The sequence below is a fragment of the Arachis ipaensis genome, chromosome B3 (genome assembly GCF_059453495.1).
Source record: "Arachis ipaensis isolate K30076 ecotype BB chromosome B3, ASM5945349v1, whole genome shotgun sequence".
Lineage (NCBI taxonomy): Eukaryota > Viridiplantae > Streptophyta > Magnoliopsida > Fabales > Fabaceae > Arachis > Arachis ipaensis.
The window spans coordinates 9,580,960-9,600,574 of record NC_142438.1 but is presented as its reverse complement, the minus strand read 5'-3'; the positions used below and the strand labels follow the sequence as shown (position 1 = coordinate 9,600,574).

Genomic DNA, 19,615 nt, shown 5'->3' with positions numbered 1-19,615 from the left:
AAATAAATTTTAACAAAAATAACTATTTAAACGAACGAAAGTTAGAATGAAAATATGAAATCAAATAAATAAATTCGAATTGAATATTTTGTAATTTTACTTAAAGTTCAATTTAGTATAAATTTAAAATTAATTTATATATTTGATAAACTATATAGCCATTTTGCTCCTGTCTAAATCTAGTTTTTAAGTTATTTGATTAGCCTACACTCGAATGATCATTACACAGGGTTTTGCTTTTCCTCGTTTTTTCTTCTTTTGTTAACCCCAAAACTTAAAAAAAAAATTAAAAAAAAATAAAAATAAAAATTCTAAGTTGCATTGTAATAGGCTAATAGCAATTGGTAAGGAGGAAAAGGAAAAGATTAGAACAAAAATCCGCAGGTAAGGGATATACTATTGGCCTAAAATCCCATAGTAGAGACGAAAGGTTGGCTTGATTTATGGCTTATGATATATTAGACTTTTCATTTCAACTTGTGAGAACCATGGTACTCAACAAAACTTGTGTCTCTCAGATAGCGAAAGATAAAATTGTATCAAACAACTCGGATGATTATGGCTCTGATAGCATCAAAGATGACTAATACTAATAAAATAATCACGAACCACCTAAAGATAAAGCATAATACAGCACCCTTCTTTGCTATATGTCTGCTGCAAGGAAGTTACCGGCCAGTGTAACCTGTAAAAGTATGATGAACACACTTTTAACAAATGCTATACTAGAGAAGTGAAACCAAACAGCTGAGAGAGGGAGTGAGAGTACCTTCTCGCCCAATTTGAAGGGAGGAAGCCCCTTGTAAGGACATGTACCGCATCTGAAAGCATCCCCTAGTCCACACTGCACAGACCCAAAAAATTTTGAACACAGTGAAAAATGTAGGGAAAACAGGTCTAGCAAAGATTGACAGATGAAAACCGAAAAACCAATATTCACACACTAGTGTACATATACTGTGTCACAACAACCAGAGTTCAAACCACACTTAGAAATTCTTGTTCCATCATGGTAGGTAGGCTCAATTCAACATGGTTTATCAATTATAGAACTCACCAAAGTAGCTATGAATTAGGCCACTCTTCCATAGTTGAAAATGAAAGAAATGACAGTCACAGGAGTCTAATTACACGAGTTACCAGGGAAGGGATTTTTTTTTTATTTTTGGGGGGGGGGGGGGGGGGGTAGTTAATCTGAACAAAACAGAAAAGGAAAGCTATCAAATTAACAAACATATAGATAACTTGATGAATAAAAAAATGCACAAATTAAATTTCTTTGAACTGTCTGCACAGAATGTACAGACAGCAAAGCACACACACATTACATGCAATTAGATATACTCTAAACGATTATGAACAGTAAAACTGTATATAGCAAAGGAAAAAAAGCCATACATTTCCACAAGCTGATTGAGGATTATTGATCTGTTCTGCAGTTAATCCTAGCTTTACTGCTTTTTCCTCTTCTTCAGCCCTCCCACATGTGCAATTTTTACAGGCTTTTCTTGTACTTCCAATTTCACAATCACCTATTGGACAAGTATGTTAGTTAATAGCCTAATGTATTAGTGTCCTAATAAACTAAGGACAACAATTATAAAGTAAGCATTACTAGGTGGAAGCTGGGGTTTCTTTAAATCTTCTTCAGTCAAAAGACTATCCTCATCAATCAGATCTGAGTCTACATCAATTTGCACTTTAGGTGAATTCTTCACCACTTTCTTCAGTGCAAAAGATGATCCAACTTTCCATGAAGGCTTTTTAGCTTTGATCTGCATGCAAGGCATAACATACCAACAATTAGAATTTGTAAGACATTCATCAAACTCAATCAGAAAAAGTCAAAAAGGAATAATTTTACATGCCACATGTCCAATAGTCAACCCAAGAGGCAATAGGAAGACAAAATCAGCAGAATACAGTGAATCGAGATAAAATTATATATGTTGTGATAAAAAGAAGAAAAAATGTAGTTGAAATTAAATGTGCTCGATCCAATGACTTGATGATAATAACAGTAGATCAGATTTCAAAACCAATCAAGAATTAAATCCTTGAAAAACAATGCATGTGTTACAGTCTATCACTCAACACATCCACCATATGATTATACTGTATTCCATTTTGTAAACTTGAGAGAACATATGAGTAAATTAACCTGATGATAAATAAGGGACAGCAGCATCAGATACAAGATAATTAACATACCCCAGAGAATCTGCCTCCTGATAGGACAGTTGATTTTAATTGTACAACTTGAGCTTCTATAAACCCAGCCAACAATAACTTGCTCTGAAGATCAGATATAATCTGTAAGGACAAATGTGGAAAATAAGATCATGCATAACAATATAAATTTACCCCAAGTAGAACTAAGCCTGTTTTTACCGTATCAGGTGAACCTGCAGCAGACTGAGATGACTTGATAATGAGAGTTGTTCCACCTGATTTCAACACTCTCAGGCCTTCTTGAACCAGTTGGTCCATAGGACAATCAAGAGACAGCCAGATTAAAACCACAATGTCTACAGAGGAAGATTCTACTGGCAGTTTGCCTGCAGTATGCAATAGATGGTTAAAAAAAATGTCCTACTCCCCTACTCCTACTACACTACAATATAATCAAACACATAAATGTACAATAAGATTTTGGATTCATCATATTGAAGGGTTCCAAAAATGCATGCTTTAGGAATCGATAATAAGCATGCACTTGATCTGAATTTTTCTCATAGATGAAGCATATTTAGGCTTAGGTTCCCCTACTTGAATGAAACTTGATACCCAACAGAGTGCAGCCAAGCATTAAAAAATCAGTTTCAAACGTTATTACAATGGATAAAGCTGCTAGCCTCTAATTGTTGAAGCATCAACCGAAACTAATTGGTATAGAAACTTAACTAGCATATAAACTCCTTGAATACAAACAACACATAACAGCACCATTTGATACCAAAATCTGTCTAGAAGATATATAACCAAGCTTTTACTTGCTGTATTCAAAGTTAAGGAAGATGCACACCGTAGAAAGTACAACTTTTTATTGATTTATAAATTCATTATATTTAAAAAGCAATTTAAAACTGTATGGTGTAGGACATGCTATATGCAAAATCAGCTCTAGTGATCACCAATACCCCAAACAAGAAATTCAAAGAAAGGAGAGGGAAAATTACTTAGTGATGATGCAGATGTAACCACCAAAGGATCATATTGCTCAGCCCCTTCATTTCCAAGTTCTTTAATGGCTTCAAATACTTGACTTACAGGAAGAACTGCTTCATCCGTACATGCCAACACAGCAACGCTAGTCTTTGTAGCATCCTAAAATTTGGAAATTAAAATCGCTCAGTATGTTTTAATTTCAGCATCTTCTCTCTTACCATATGGGGAAAAAGGTAGGATTTCTCTTATCAAGTGAATAATTACTAAGAGAAAAACAAAATGGAATGACACCGAAGGAATATTGGGAAAATAGAACATCTGTATTCATAAAAATACTACTAACATATACTAAACCCCAAAGTTGAACAATTAAACATTATCAAAATGCATGAATAACAACAAACAATTAGAAACTAGCTACATGTTTGAAAAAAAAAAGAAAAAAATGAATACAGATTTTTCTTATATTTCATGGTAAGAAAAGAAGACCGCACACACACAATTACGCCTTATGTGAGTTACAGAAAGAAGCAAAAAAGGCCTTTCACCATAGCCAACAAAGAAAAGAACTGAATTAAAAACCCTAGGAATCGCAGAAGATAAAAGGAAAAGAAACTCGAACAATAGTGTAGCAGCTCAAAATCTTATACACCGACTTGATGGAGTATATGGATGTTGGCTACAACAATCAAAAGAGAAATCCACAAATAATTAAGAAACAGAAATAGTGATTAAAAAGAAGTACGAACCATTGCAATGAGATCTTGAACCAGAAGGAAGCAAGAGGAAGAGAATTTAGAAGGTTCGAGAGTTGTGTTTGTTTCCCCCTCGATTTGGAACGCAGCAAATCTTTTTTTATTTTTTCATTTCTGAAACATGGAGCGGGTATTTAAAGGGACCGGTTGAGTACGTGGAATGCCTAATGCCCAACCACGTGCGTATCACGTGATCACATCAATTTGCACGGTTTCGGCCAGAAAAAAACAGTATTCCTATGCTAAATGGTTCAAACTTTAAAGTTTAGAAGGATATCGTGGAAATTGTCCTCGGTTGTATGGATCTGGATATAGCTCTTTAAGAGGAGAAACCCACTTCCACTCCAGAAAATCTCAATGAGGTTAAAATAGAGAAATGAGAGAGATCCAATCGAATGAGCATTATGATCATGAAACGCTCAATTCCTGAGGCGTTTCGGGACTCAATTACTGAGGATAAAGATGCCAAACAGTTCCTAAAAGATGTTGAAAAATTCTTTACTAAGAATGAAAAGGTGGAGGCAAGTAGTCTTTTGAGCAAACTTGTCTCCATGAGGTATAAAGATAAAGGGAACATAAGGGAGTACATTATGGAAATGTCTCATCTTGCTTCAAATTTGAAAGCACTAAAGTTAGAGTTGTCTGAAGATTTACTCGTGCATTTCATTTTGATTTCCCTTCCTGCACACTTTGGACAATTCAAAGTGAGTTATAACACTCTGAAGGACACTTGGTCCTTAAATGAGCTTATATCTCACTGTGTGCAAGAAGAAGAGAGGCTACAGCAAGATAAGACTGAAAGTGCTCACATAGCTTCATCTTCTCAGTATAAAAGAAAGCGTAATACCACTGCGGATGTGCCTTCTCAGCAGAAAAAAGCTAAGAAACAGGATCAAGTTTCAATCTGTTTCTTCTGTAAGAAGGTGAGACACATGAAGAAGAATTGTACCAAATATGCCACATGGCGTGTAAAGAAGGGTATAATTCTTACTTTCGTTTGTTCTGAGGCTAGTTTAAGTTATGTACCTGTTGATACTTGGTGGGTAGATTCTGCTGCTACTACTCATGGAAATGTTACTATGCAGGGTTGCTTGTGGAGCCGACCGCCAAGTGATGCTGAAAGATACATCTATGTGGCAGACGGCAATATAGTTGCAGTCGAAGCTATAGGAACCTTTAGATTATGTTCCACGAGTGGATTTTACTTTGATTTATTAGAGACATTTTATGTACCGTCATTTAGACGGAATTTGGTTTTTGTTTCTCGTTTGGACAAATCAGGTTATTTTTGTTTGTTCGGAGACAATAAAGTCAGTCTCTTCTATAATTCGAATAATATTTGCTCTGGTCATTTGGTGGATAATCTATATAGGCTTGACTTAAATTCCTATAATAATGAAATACTACAAACGGGTACAAAACAAAAACTAAATGAAAATTCGGCATCATTATGGCACAAGCGCCTAGGTCACATCTCTAAACAGAAAATTCAGAGGCTCGTGTGGGATGAAATTCTTGGACCCCTAAATTTGGCAGACTTTGAAGTCTGCATTGAGTGCATAAAGGGAAAAAGGACAAACGAAAGGAAATTAGGTGCCGAGAGAGCTAAAGATGTCTTAGAACTGATACATACCGATATATGTGGCCCATTCCCTACTGTCTCTTGGAATGGACAACGGTACTTTATTACGTTCATAGATGATTACTCTCGTTATGGGTATCTATATTTAATTCATGAAAAGTCCCAAGCCTTGGATGTTTTCAAGTCTTTCAAAGCTGAAGTTGAACTTCAACTTGAAAAAAAAATTAAAGCTGTCAAATCTGATCGTAGTGGTGAATACTACGGAAGATATGATGGTTCAGGTGAGCAACGTCCTGGGCCTTTTGCTCTTTTTCTAGAGGAGTGTGGTATTATTCCGTAATACACCATGCCAGGCAAACCTAGCATGAATGGTGTTGCAGAGCGAAGGAACCGAACTCTTAAGGACATGGTGAGAAGTATGATTATTCATTCATCATTGCCTGAATCACTCTGGAGAGAAGCCTTAAAGACCGTTAATAGGGTGCCAAGCAAAGTAGTTAACAAAACCTCATATGAAATTTGGACTGGGAAAAGACCTAGTATAAAGCATTTGCATATTTGGGGATGTCCAGTTGAGGCGCGACCTTATAGGCCGCATGAAAGAAAATTGGACTCAGGAACAATTAGTTGCTACTTTGTTGGTTACGCTGAGCGCTCACGGGGGTACAAGTTTTACAATCTTGCATCAAGGCTATTTTTGAGACGGAAAATGCGAGATTTCTTGAGGATGTTGAGTTTGGGGGGGAAGAAAATATTATGAATGTTGCTTTTGATGAGGATTCTGTAACTGACAATGATCAGGCCTTTGTATCTATTATTGTTCAAGACACAGTTACAGTACAAGAGCACAATGAGAATCCTACTGTAAATCCAGTTACAGTACAAGAGAACAATGAGAATATCGTTGTTGCTCAAGATACTGCTACAACACAGAAAAATAATGAGAATCCTCCTCAATCCCAATCCATACAGCAAGCTCAACAACCTCAAGAAGTGTCATTAAGGAGATCCAATAGAGAAAGGAGAAAATCTATCTATGGTCTCAAACAAGTTTCCGGTCAATGGTATCACAAGTTCATCAAGTCATTACCTCATGATTTTGAGGTAAATATAATAGATGAGTGTGTATACCGCAAGTTCAATGGGAGTAAATATATCCTTTTGGTCTTACATGTTGATGACATTCTACTTGCCAGTAATGATATAGGCTTATTGCATGAAACTAAGAAATTTCTATCGAACAAATTCGAAATGAAAGATCTTGGTGATGCCTCTTTTGTATTAGGAATCGAGATACTAAGAAATCGCTCTCAAGGTATTCTTGGATTATCACAAAAGAACTATATTGAAAAGATTTTAAGTAGATATGGCATGAAAAGTTATAGACCAATGGACACACCCGTAGCTAAAGGAGACAAGTTCAGTCTCAAGCAATGCCCTAAAAATGATCTTAAGAGGACAATAATGCATGATAAACCTTATGCATCAGCACTAGGGAGTTTAATGTATGCTCAAGTCTGCACACGTCCCGACATATCATTTTAGTGGGAGTGTTGGGTAGATACTTGAGCAATCCAGGCATGGATCATTGGATAGCTGTTAAACGCGTAATGCGTTATTTAAAGAGAACAAAGAATTACATGCTTACTTATCGGAGATCAGAAAATTTGGAGATCATTAGGTACTCTGATTCCGATTTCATGGCATATGGTTGCGAAACTTTGTCACTGAGCTTCGTATAGTATATGACATTGAAAGGTTATTAAAGATATTTTGTGACAATAAGTCAGCAGTACTATACTCCAATAACAGTAAGAGCTTGACAAAATCGAAGCATACAGATATCAAGTTCTTAGTTGTTAAGGAGAAAGTTTAAGAAAAACAGATTTTCATAGGACATATAGGAACAGAGTATATGCTAGCAAACTCATTACCCAAGGAATTGATCCCTAAAGTCTTTCAAGAGCACACTGCTCGAATGGGTGACAATATTTGTGATGCTTTGGTTTAGTGGAAGTTTATGCTATATGTCCTATGACAGATATTGAGTTATTTTTCTGCAGAATTAAGTTGATGGTTTATTTCATGTTATGAAAAATGTTCATTTTGCAAAATTTGTTTTGCGTTTGATCTCAATAAAGTTTTAAAATTGGACCAGTTGGAAATAGACATGCATGAGATCACTTGGCATGTAATTTCCATATTACTCATCCAAATTTGATCTATGTCATTAAGTATATTAGGATGGTGATTGGCATGGTTTACTCGCGACATTAATGTGATAAAAGCTGCGGTAGTTCCATATCTAATGTATGAGACAGACCAGATTGTTAAAGTAATGAGAGAAATAGCATTCAGATGCATGCATAAAGTTTATAAGATGTGATTATGTCAAGAAAGAATATATGTATAGCCCAAGTGGGAGATTGTTAGGAAATTATTTTAATTTCCTAATTTGTTTGTGGGCAATACATATATTAATTGTAATAACAAATTATGCTATTTCAAATTAAATGACTTATATAATGGTGATCTCATTTATTGTTATAAATGTTAAATTAAATAAGTCATTATTACTTTTGATTTAGAATTAAATGAGAATAAAACCAGATGTTATCTTTTGTTCCTTAGATAATTATCTTTTTGGATTTTAGATATATTATCTTTTGGGCTTTAGATACTATTTTATTTGGACTTAAGGGTTTAATGGGTGCTATGCTCAAATATAAATATGCCTACAGGGTTTCGGTCCCCAATATACCAAAGTCGCCTTTGTTGCTCTTTCCCCATCAAAAGACTTACAGTTCAGCCACCTAGGAATACAGAAGGCTTTGGTTGAGAAAGATCGAAAGAACCACAAGATTCAGACTCTTCCAACAATTCTGACTCTTATGAGTAAATGTACGCTTCCGCATTATGTTATATTTTTTGTGATTCAATATGGATGATCTGGGTTATTGAAAATTAATTTATTCCAACAGCGCCTCCACCGTCGAAGCCGCTAACACCTCAGGAATGGGAAACCCTAATCGAGGACTTCCAATTCAGCGGCGAAGAGAGAAGGCAGAACAAGTGGAGCTCTCTCCCTTCGCTCTTCGATCTCCTCGTCAACTTGGTCCTCCGCAAGGACTTCCTTCTCTCCGTCAAGTTCCAGCTCCTCGTATTCCTCAACGAGTTCTCCGATTCATTCTTCACTTCCAATGACGACCACGCATACCAACTCGACCGTGTAATTGACGCGCTCCACACCGTCGTCCAATCCCCGATCGACAGCGTTTACATAACCATCTCATTCAGAGAACAGTTCATGATCTCCGTTACCTCGATCGTCGTTTGTGTCACTGAGAAGAAGCTTCAATTACATGTTCAACAAATTGTAAGTTTGGTTGAGGTATTGTTAACGGTCATCAACTGGCCAAATTTCGGGTCGGATCGTCAAACCCGATATATCGCATGCGAGTGCTTGCGCGAATTGGAGGGTTCCAACCCGTACCTTCTCTCCGACGTCGTTGGCCACTTGTAGAGCTTGTGCCAGAACGAACGAGCACATGCTTCACAAGGTTATATATCTTGCTATTAACCATGGCTATTCATAACATTGTTGTTAAGCAATTGCATGTTTCTGTTGTGAATACTTCCATTCTTATGGTCCCATTCAATTCGCCATAGTGTGTGTTTGGGGTGGCTTATGGTGGTGATTTGAACCTGAAGGAGTTGAGGAAGGCTTTGGCGTTTTTGCTCGAGTGGCCACAGATTTTGACACCTCGTGGGATGGAGTTCATGGCGATGGTGATTCCTGTGGCTGCCGCATTGGAAATCCAACCTTAAATGCTGAAGGTGAAGTTTTTCGAGTTGATTTATTCCTATAACCCTGTTCTATGCCACGTTATTTTGATGATGTATTTGTGTTTCTTGGATGCTTTTGCTGGCCAATAATGGGAGCTTTCACAAAGGCTCTTCTTGATTTCAAGAAAATTGCAGCATTACTTGATTTTTCGACTGCTAGCTGTGCGGTGGTTTTTGGGTTTCAATCAGCTAATTTCTAGTAGAAGTACAAAGTCTATGATCAAGGCTTGCTTTATTTTCTCTTCTTGTGTTTTTCTCGGTGTGTCTGTGTGTTGAGGTACTCAAAATGAAAGGTGGGTATACTGAGTTAGTTGATTCAATCAAGCTGCTTGAAGATGGTCTCAAATGGTGTCTCCCGGTAGCACTGAAATTGCCATTGCGTTCCGTACTTTCCATAAGTTTCTAAGCAAACATCACTCGCGGCGGAGAAGGGAGAGGAGAGCAGAGAAGCGATTTGGGCGGCGAGCCGGCGACAGCAACGAAGTAGAGGAACCGTGAATTAGCGAGGCGCATGAGGTGACTGACGCTGGTTGCATCAACGACGGCAACAACAACCGAGAGAAGAAGCACTGAATAAGTATCGAAGATTGAAGAATAAATCAATAAAATTTTTAAAAATGAAACAAGAAGCATTGAAGCAAGCAAGCAGCAAGCAGTGGCTAGTGAGGGAGGAGCTGAGGAATGCTTACCGTAGAGGTGAGCAAAGGCCAGAGACCGAAAAGGCGAGTCGACAAGATGAGTGATATGCGACGGTGAGGTGGGCGACGTGAGCGATGACAATGTGTCTGAATAGAGATTCCACGGTGATGAAAAGAGGGCGAGTGGCAGCTGGTGGTGGGGGCTTCTCTTGTCTCTCATAGGGTTCAGGTTTGGTTTGTGAATTCATTGAATTGTTTGGCCGGTTCAATCGGTTTACCAGTTTGACTGGTTCTTTCATCGATTTTTTGTCAGATGGTTGAACTGGCCGGTCCAATTCGATTTACATAACCGTGGATCTGGGATAATTTTGCAGTATGGAGCCAATCTTTCATGGAGAAAGAGAAATCTGCTTAAAAAAGAACGAAAAAAGAAGAGAAGAAGGAAATTGATCCTTTCAATTTTATTAAAGTGTGATTTCTCACCATTAATTTTATAAGTGGAATAAAAAATAAATATAAAAGAGAGAGCAATAAAGGGTTAGAGATCACACTTTACACTTTCTGATATGACCAGTAAACATCGGTTACGAGTTATAGCTCGGAAACGTATGGTCCTCAATCATAACCGACCATTCTTAATAAACAGCATTAACTCCAAATTGGTAACGTCAGATATGCAATCAATCCTCTCCTTAGGCGTTATAACTAAGAAAGAGAATGATCAACCTCGTCCACACATGTATAAAAGGGAGGAGGAAACAATTGAAGGTATGATACATCTTTCATGAAAAATAGTTTTCACATATACATCCTCTTGTTAACTTAAGCATCGGAGTGCCTTTGCAGGTACCCACCTCCCTGTTTCTGGTCTACCGACGTATACCACACTTCGCTGGGAAGGATCGCCGATCTCCGTCAGGGACCGAGTTATACTTCAACCTACTCAGGCAAGAACATATTGGCGCTAGAGGAAGGGCTTATATTTGAGACATCCTCTTCTGTACGCCCTTAATTCCCTAACATTTGACGATGGCCGATGCACCTCCCCCCACTCCGTCTGAACTTCTTCAGATGGTAACTGAGCTCCATCAAGCAAATCAACGTATGGCTGAAGCAAATCAGCGCATGACGGAAGAGAATCAAAGAATGCAACAACAAATTCAACAATTGGCTAATGCTCGTCTGGAACACAACAACGATCGCCGCGAGCGACAAGCAAATGACGAACGTCAGTCCGAACCGACCCATGTCTCGGAGACACCTCAGGACGATGATGCAGATCTTCGGAATGAAAATGCTATACTCGAAGACGAGAATGATGGGCGCGATAATTCTGTAGGACCTTTCACAACTGACATCATGAATTTTTAGCTGCCCAGACAATTCACGTTACCAACAACCCTAACTCCATATGATGGGCTAGGAATCATAAGCAGCACATTAAAAAATTCCGATCTATTATGATCGTTAACGGGGCATCCGACCCCATTTTATGTCGTTGTTTTCCTTCCTTTTTAGATGGTCCTGCGCTTGACTGGTTTTGCTCTTTACCTGCAGATTCTATCTCACACTTCCAGGAACTAGCAAAGCAATTTGAAGACCACTTCGTAGCGTCAGCAATCTACTTACATGATTCCGATTATCTGACTACCATTAAGCAGGATCCACAAGAAAGCTTGAAGGACTACATTACCCGTTTCACGAAGATAACTATGTGAATTCCTGATATTCATCCTGAGGTTCACTTGCATGCCATTAAAAGCGGCCTTTGCCTTGGAAAGTTCCAAGAAGCTATTGCAGTAGCCAAGCTAAAGACTCTGGCCGAGTTTAGGGAGAAGGCTAAAGGGCAGATAGATATCGAAGAGCTCCGTCAGGCACGAAGAGCAGAAAAGTCGGCGTTCGCAAAAGACGATGATAAACCTCAGGAGAGCAAGAAAAGTTTCAAACATGTACCCCGCTACGAGTCATATACTCAGTTTAACACAAAGAGAGACGACATTATCAAGGAGATATTGAATTCCAAGTTAATTAAACGTAAAGCTGGCAGTTACCCTGAGCCAAAAAACGTTGACAAATCCAAATACTGCACCTTCCACCAAAAATATGGCCACACCACCGACGAATGCGTGATTGCTAAAGATCTCCTGGAGGGCTTAGTGCGGCAAGGACATCTAGATAAATTCATTGCAGGACACATGCAGAAACGGCAAATCCCAAACTCTGACCAGCCTGCGACAGCTTCGTCATCAAAGGACAAGGATAAAACCCCGGCTCAACCTAGAGGGGTGATTAACTGTATTTCAGGAGGTTACGCCGGCGGAGGACAGACAAACTCGGTGGGGAAGTGGACATACAGAGCTATGTTGGCAGTTGAAAATACTACCAACAATCCTCAACCGACCCCAGATGTCCCTGAAATGACCTTCGGCTGTGCTGATTTTAAATCCAGCCACGTCAACTTTGACGATCCCGTGGTTATCTCGATCCAATTGGGAGACTTTATAGTTCAGAAAGTATTACTTGACCCAGGAAGCAGTGCCGACGTGCTATTCTTCGCCACGTTCCAGAAGATGAAGCTGAGCACCCATATTATGCAGACTTACTCGGGAGATCTGGTCGGATTTTCAGGGGAGCGCATTCCCGTGCTAGGATCAGTGTGGTTACAAACCACACTCGGTGAGCAACCATTATCCAAAACACAAGATATACAATATCTTGTGGTCGACTGTTTTAGTCTTTATAATGTTATATTGGGAAGACCTTTTTAAATATATTTGCTGCCATTGTTTCCACTTTTCATCTTTGTATCAAGTTTCCTGTACAGGACAACGTAGTTGCAACCGTCATGATAATTTACACGAAGCTCGGCAATGCTACAACATCAGCCTTAAGCCCATTAAAAGAAGCAGTCAGGCTCGCGTCAATTCAATACAATCTGGACAACCAATGTTAACCGAGCTTGATCCAAGGGCCGATTTTGAAGACCGCCCTACACCAAATGAAGATCTAACGAAAGTTATCCTGACCGAGGATCCAACCAAGTTCACTTTTATAGGAACATCCATCAACAATGAGGAAAAACAAAAGCTGATCAGTTGCTTACGCCAGAACGCATACCTATTTGCTTGGACTTCGGGGGACATGACGTGTATAGATCCATCTGTGATTACACATAAATTAGCAATCAGTCCAACTGCCCAACCGGTCTCTCAGAAGAAGCAAAACCTCGGAACCGAGAAGAGATTAGCCTCCGTAGCGGAGGTTAAGAAACTCATCAACGCCGAGTTCATCCGAGAAATCCGGTTCACAACATGGTTGGCCAACGTCGTGATGGTAAAAAAGAATAACGGTAAATGGCGCATGTGCGTCGACTTTACTTATTTAAACAAGGCCTGCCCTAAAGATACTTATCATTTACCTAGCATTGACACCTTAGTTGATAATTCTTGTGGCTATGGCATCTTGAGTTTCATGGATGCATATTCTGGTTACAACCAGATCCTTATGCATCCATCAGACCAAGAAAAAATGGCATTTATAACTGAATATGGCAATTACTGCTATAATGTTATGCCTTTTGGATTAAAGAATGCAGGGGCAACGTACCAACGACTCATGAACAAGATCTTCGAGGAGCAAATAGGCCGGAACATCGAAGTATATGTCGACAACATGGTCGTAAAAACAAAGGTCGGCCACCCTCATATACAAGACCTCGATGAGATATTTGCCCAGATAAGGAAGTACAACATGAGGCTGAATCCCGAAAAGTGTGCATTCGGTGTTCGTGGAAGAAAATTTCTCGGATTCATTCTGACAAGTCGAGATATTGAAGCAAATCCAGAAAAGTGTCAAGCAATACTTGACATGCACAGTCCGACGACCATAAAGGAAGTCCAACGATTAACGGGCAGATTAGCCGCTTTGTCCAGATTCCTACCATGCTTAGCATCTAAGTCGCACAACTTTTTTCAATGCCTGAAGAAGGATAAAAAGATCTTTACTTGGAATGAGGATTGTGAAACAGCGTTCGCTAATTTAAAGCAACTCCTTTCAAAGCCGCCTGTTTTACAAAAGCCCAAGCTCGGCCAACCGTTGTATTTGTATTTATCTATCACTGATGTAGCAATTAGCTCTGTTCTCATTGCAAAAAATGACAAGCTTCAATAGCCAGTCTATTTTGTGAGCAAGTCATTACAAAATGTAGAACTTCGCTACCCAAGACTTGAAAAGCTCGCCTTGGCGCTAGTCTTCTCTGCCAGACGGCTCCGACCTTATTTCCAAAGCCATACAATCATCGTCAGAACCAATCACCCACTTCGTCAGATACTCTGTAAACCTGAGTTGGCAAGACGACTAATTAAATGGTCTATTGAACTCTCAGAATTTGACATCCTATATCAACCAAGAGGATCTGTCAAATCACAATGGTTAGCCGATTTTGTAGCTGAATTCACAAGCTCATACTCGGAACAGGAAAGCCAGGCATGGACATTGTTCGTTGATGGTGCTTCAAACCCTCAAGGATCTGGAGCAGGCATACTATTGGAAAGCTCGGACGGCATAGCTCTGGAGCATTCTTTCCGTTTCTCTTTCAAAGCCAGTAATAACCAGGCAGAATACGAAGCCCTCATAGCTGGGCTCAGGTTAGCAGCCGATTTACATATTACCGATTTAAAAGTATATTGTGATTCTTTATTGGTTGTTCAACAAGTAAATCAAAGTTTTCAGACCGAAGATCATATTCTATTGAAATATTTAGACGTTGTTCAACAATTGCTAGCAGATTTTCCCAAAATTGAGATTCTCCAAATACCTAGGGAACAAAACCATGGAACAGATATTTTATCAAAACTGGCAACTACACAGGCACACACAGCCACGCTATTGCAGTCAACTCTAGATAAACCGAGCATTGATACGTTGCACATTTTAAGTATTCTAAATAAAGACAGTTGGCAACATTCTTATATTCAATACCTCCGTCATGGTTGTATTCCGAACGAAATTCAAGACAAGAAAAAATTCAGAAGACAAGCATCTTTCTTTACATTGCTAAATAACGTTTTGTATAGGCGAGGTTATTCTCGACCTCTCTTGAAATGTTTGGACAGGGCTGAAGCCGATCTAGTTTTATCCGAAGCTCACAAAGGAATCTATGGGATACATTCTGGAGCCCGAAGCTTAGCACAAAAGGTCTTACGAGCCGGGTTTTATTGGCCCACATTGTGGGAAGACAGCAGAAAGAAGGTCAGGACATGTGACAAGTGTCAGAAGCATGAAAAATAAGTATCTATAAAATGATAAAATTTGACTTAGCAAGCAAGCATGAAAAATAAGTATCTATAACAATATATAATGCCAATACATGGATTTGGTGTCCAAAATTATTTTTCAATTTTGCCCTTCCTAATAATCGATCTCACTATATGTCAGTTATTCGTTTATTCCACACTAGAAAAACTTCTACTACCTTATCTTCTCTCTTATCACATACATTCACAATCACGAAACTTCTATAATTAATTAATTATCTCTTTCTTCTCTTACTATCTATCATTTCAGATTACTGTTACTGGATAATAGAAAAATTTTTTTTCTTTTCTTATTCATCTTCTCTTGCATCCTTCTTACTTTACTTAAATATAACATAAAATATAATATAAAGATAATTGGTGTCTAAATTTAAGTTTTAATATTGCTCCTAAAGAAATATTTATTATTAAAAAATTCTTTCATCATATATATTAAATAAAAAATTTTCTATCCATTTTTTCACAGTAATCTCATGAAGATTTTTGTATTGGATGTAAATTATTGTTGCAGATTTTTTTTATTTGGATATATTTTTAAAGAATAAAAATAAAATAGTTCAATAGGGATAATTTTAAAAAAATAAATTTACACAGAATAATTTTTCTCTTATCATACTCTTCTAATCTACTCTAGGTACCTACACAATATATAATGTTAATTGGCGTCTAAATTTAAGATCCAATATTACCCTAAAGAAGTTTATTATTAAAACAATTTCTTCCGTACATTAGTAAGTTACGTTGAATAAAAAAACTTTTACACATTTTTCATAGCAACTTTATCAAGAGTTTTCTATTGGATGTAAATTATCCATGCGGATTTTTTTTATTATGGACATTCTTTTAAAAGAATAAAAGTAAAATAGTTTAACAGGACAAAATTTTTTTAAAAAAATTTACACAAAATAATTTTTGTATCAATATATCAGGATTCATTTTACATATAATATTCATTCATTTGAGTTCATTCATGAAGTACCTTATAAAAATTATATTTAAGTAATTTTTTTTATCTTATAACCATTTTATATTTTGGGTTTCAAAATTTTGTATTTTTATTTTTATTCAAGTTCTATTTTTATGTTTTATTTTAGTTTCCGTTGATAAAAAAATATTAATGTTAGTTTTAATATTTAACTTTTAGGATAAATAAAAAGATGAGATTTTTTTTATAAATTTGATGATTAAAAAATTATTTATTATATAACAAGTTAAGTCAATTTCTTGACTATAAGAATATATATAATTCACTCTTGAATCTAATCAAAATAAATATATATTTATTTAATTTTTTAAATTTTACATTAACTATTAAAATCATGATATAATAGATGTACTCCTATAAAAAAATAAAAATGACTTCATAACTATTTTATTGTTGGAAGAAAACATGACTCAATGACTATAGAGTATAATTTAAACAACTATAGATAAGTAACACAAGTAATAAAAAATGGACATAAAATTTAACTTTTTTGTTATTTGGTACAAAAAGAAATATAATAAAATAAATCATTGTTCTCATACATAATGACATAAATTTTAACATTATCCTTTTCTAGAGCCATCTATTTTTTAGTTTTTATCCTTATTTTTTTACTTTATTTTAATTTTATTAAACCAAAAAGTACCAATGTCATTTGACTTTAATTTTTAACTTTGATCATAAATGAAAATATGTGATTTTGAACGCATTAGATAATAAAAAAACTCATAATAAAAAAAAGTTAAATTTACTCATTCGTTATATTTATAAAAGTGTAGATGATTCACATCAGAGTTACGGGATTTTTTTTGAATTTTTATTTTTAAAGTAGTATTCACTTTTGAGTGTAATAATTATGAACTAATATATGTTGGTAACTAATTGCGATTGAAGAGAAGATAGAAAGAGAATAAAAATGGAAGAAGGAAGAGAGAACAAGCTAATACAAGAGTGGTGGTGAGACATATGTAGATAGATAATGATAAGAAAAAAGAATAATGAAAAAAATTAAAAATTCTAAAAGAATAATAAGACTAAAAATAATTTAAAATGTTGAATATAAAATTATAAGAAATAAAATTTTTTTAGCTATTAAAATTATGCTAGAGAAAGAGTGATTTAAATATAAATTTTTATATCTGTTTCAAATTAAATATAATTGAAAAATAAATAAATTTACAAATATTTATAAATTTTTATTTTTGTTGTTACACATAATAACAACATAATAATTTTAGTATTATACCTAAATTAATTTAAATTCAATTATTCTATATATTAAATAAATTAAATAACTAATATAATTTTTTATTTTTTATTTAATTATTCTATACAAAATTTTTAAATGCTTGATATCTTAATTTTTTTAAAATGATAAAATATGACTTAACAAGTAAGTATAAAAAATAAGTATCTTTATAATAGTTAATTAGTTATACATCTAGATATCTAAATCAAACAAAAAAAAAAAATTCTTTTAACAAATCTTTAACAACTCGAAAGTTAACACAATGTATATGTATGGATCAAAAATGGTAATATCATATGGTGGTAATTGATTGCGATTGAGATTAATAGAAGAAGAAAACAAAAAAAAAGAGAATAAAATAAGGCAACATAATAGTGACGGCGAGACAATAATAGTTATACATATAAAAAAAATAATAAGAGAAAATAATAGTGTATAATATGATGAGATGATATAATTAAAATAAAAATTAAAGATTTTAAAATAATAATAAAATTAAAGATAATTAAAGATGTTTAATATAAGATTAACGAAATAATTTTTTATCTATTAGAATTATGTATAAAAAAAAGAATGTTTTTAATATGAATATAAATTTTTAAATTTATGTCAAATTAAATAGGATTGAGAAAATAAATAAATTTAATATATAAATAATTAATTTATAAATAATGTTAATAAATTTTTATCTTGATTTTGTTACACATAATAACAATAAAATTCTTTTTTTAATTTTTTTATTTAAATTTATTTATTTTATATTATATATATATATATTAAATAATTTAAAATATTTTATTTTTTATAATTTATATTTTAATTATTGATATTAAATTTATAATTTTAAAAATAAAAATATAAAAATATTTTTTTAATTCAATAGAAAAGCGACTGAACAGGCACGGCCTGTTGAGCCGCTGGTCTATATAATAGTTATACATTTAGATATTTAAACAAATAAAGAAATAATTCATTTAACAAATCTTTAACAACTCAAAAGTTAACAGAATGGATATGTATGGATCAAAGTAATAAACAAAAATGAGAGCTACAATAATGGTATGGTGGTAATTGATTGCGGATGGGGTTAATGGAAGAAAAAAACAAGAAAGGAGAATAAAATAAGGCAACATAATTATAAGAGAAAATAATAAGATGCATAATAAAATTAATATGATGAGATGAATCAAAATAAAAATTAATAATTTTAAAATAATAATAAAACTAATGATAATTAAAGATGTTCAATATAAGATTAAAGAAATAATTTTTTATCTATTAGAGTTATGTACAAAGAAAAGAGTATTTTAGATATAAATTTTTAAATTTATTTTAAATTAAATAAGATTGACAAAATAAATAAATTTAAAACATAAATAACTAATTGGTAAATAATGTTAGTAAATCTTTATCTTGATTTTGTTATACATAATAACAACATAATTTTTTTAATTTTTTAATTTAAATTTATTTATTTTATACTTTCTACATATATTAAATAATTTAAAATATTTTATTTTTTTATAATTTATTTTTTAATTATTGATATTAAATTTATAATTTTAAAAAATATATATATAAAAATATTTTTTTAACTCAATAGAAAAGCGGCTATCGTGGCTGTTGAGCCGCTAGTAATAATAAAATTAAAAATGTTCAATATAAGATTAAAGAAATAATTTTTTATCTATTAGAGTTATGTATAAAGAAAAGAGTATTTTAAATATAAATTTTTAAATTTATTTCAAATTAAATAAGATTGAAAAAATAAATAAATTTAAAATATAAATAACTAATTTGTAAATAATATTAATAAATTTTTATTTTAATTTTGTTATACATAATAATAATATAATTTTTTTAATTTTTTAATTTAAATTTATTTATTTTATATTTCTTACATATATTAAATAATTTAAAATATTTTATTTTTTTATAATTTATTTTTTAAGTATTGATATTAAATTTATAATTTTAAAAATAAAAATATAAAAATATTTTTTTAATTCGATAGAAATGTGGTTGAATAGGCATAGTGTCTATTGAACGCTAGTGTAATATAATTTGGGTGAGGTTG

General features: G+C 34.2%; 2 protein-coding genes across 2 annotated transcripts; one reads left to right on the top strand and one right to left on the bottom strand.

Moving 5' to 3' along the window:
- Positions 1-420: 420 nt before the first annotated feature.
- LOC107628728 (Cytokine-induced anti-apoptosis inhibitor 1, Fe-S biogenesi) lies at positions 421-4,017 on the bottom strand. The gene is made up of 8 exons (XM_016331308.3): positions 3,918-4,017; positions 3,180-3,327; positions 2,392-2,558; positions 2,212-2,313; positions 1,616-1,775; positions 1,399-1,532; positions 770-844; positions 421-685 (listed from the first exon to the last, which is right to left on the bottom strand). The coding sequence occupies exons 1-8, from the start codon at positions 3,918-3,920 to the stop codon at positions 647-649; spliced, it is 828 nt and encodes a 275-aa protein (XP_016186794.1). The 5' UTR covers positions 3,921-4,017; the 3' UTR covers positions 421-646.
- Positions 4,018-6,261: 2,244 nt separating this feature from the next.
- On the top strand, positions 6,262-9,849 carry LOC110269353 (AP-5 complex subunit beta-like protein). The gene is given in 6 exon segments (XM_088506641.1): positions 6,262-6,384; positions 6,580-6,700; positions 8,487-9,067; positions 9,070-9,590; positions 9,592-9,698; positions 9,701-9,849. Coding segments are annotated over 6 exon segments (1,602 nt in total).
- The last annotated feature ends 9,766 nt before the right edge of the window (positions 9,850-19,615 follow it).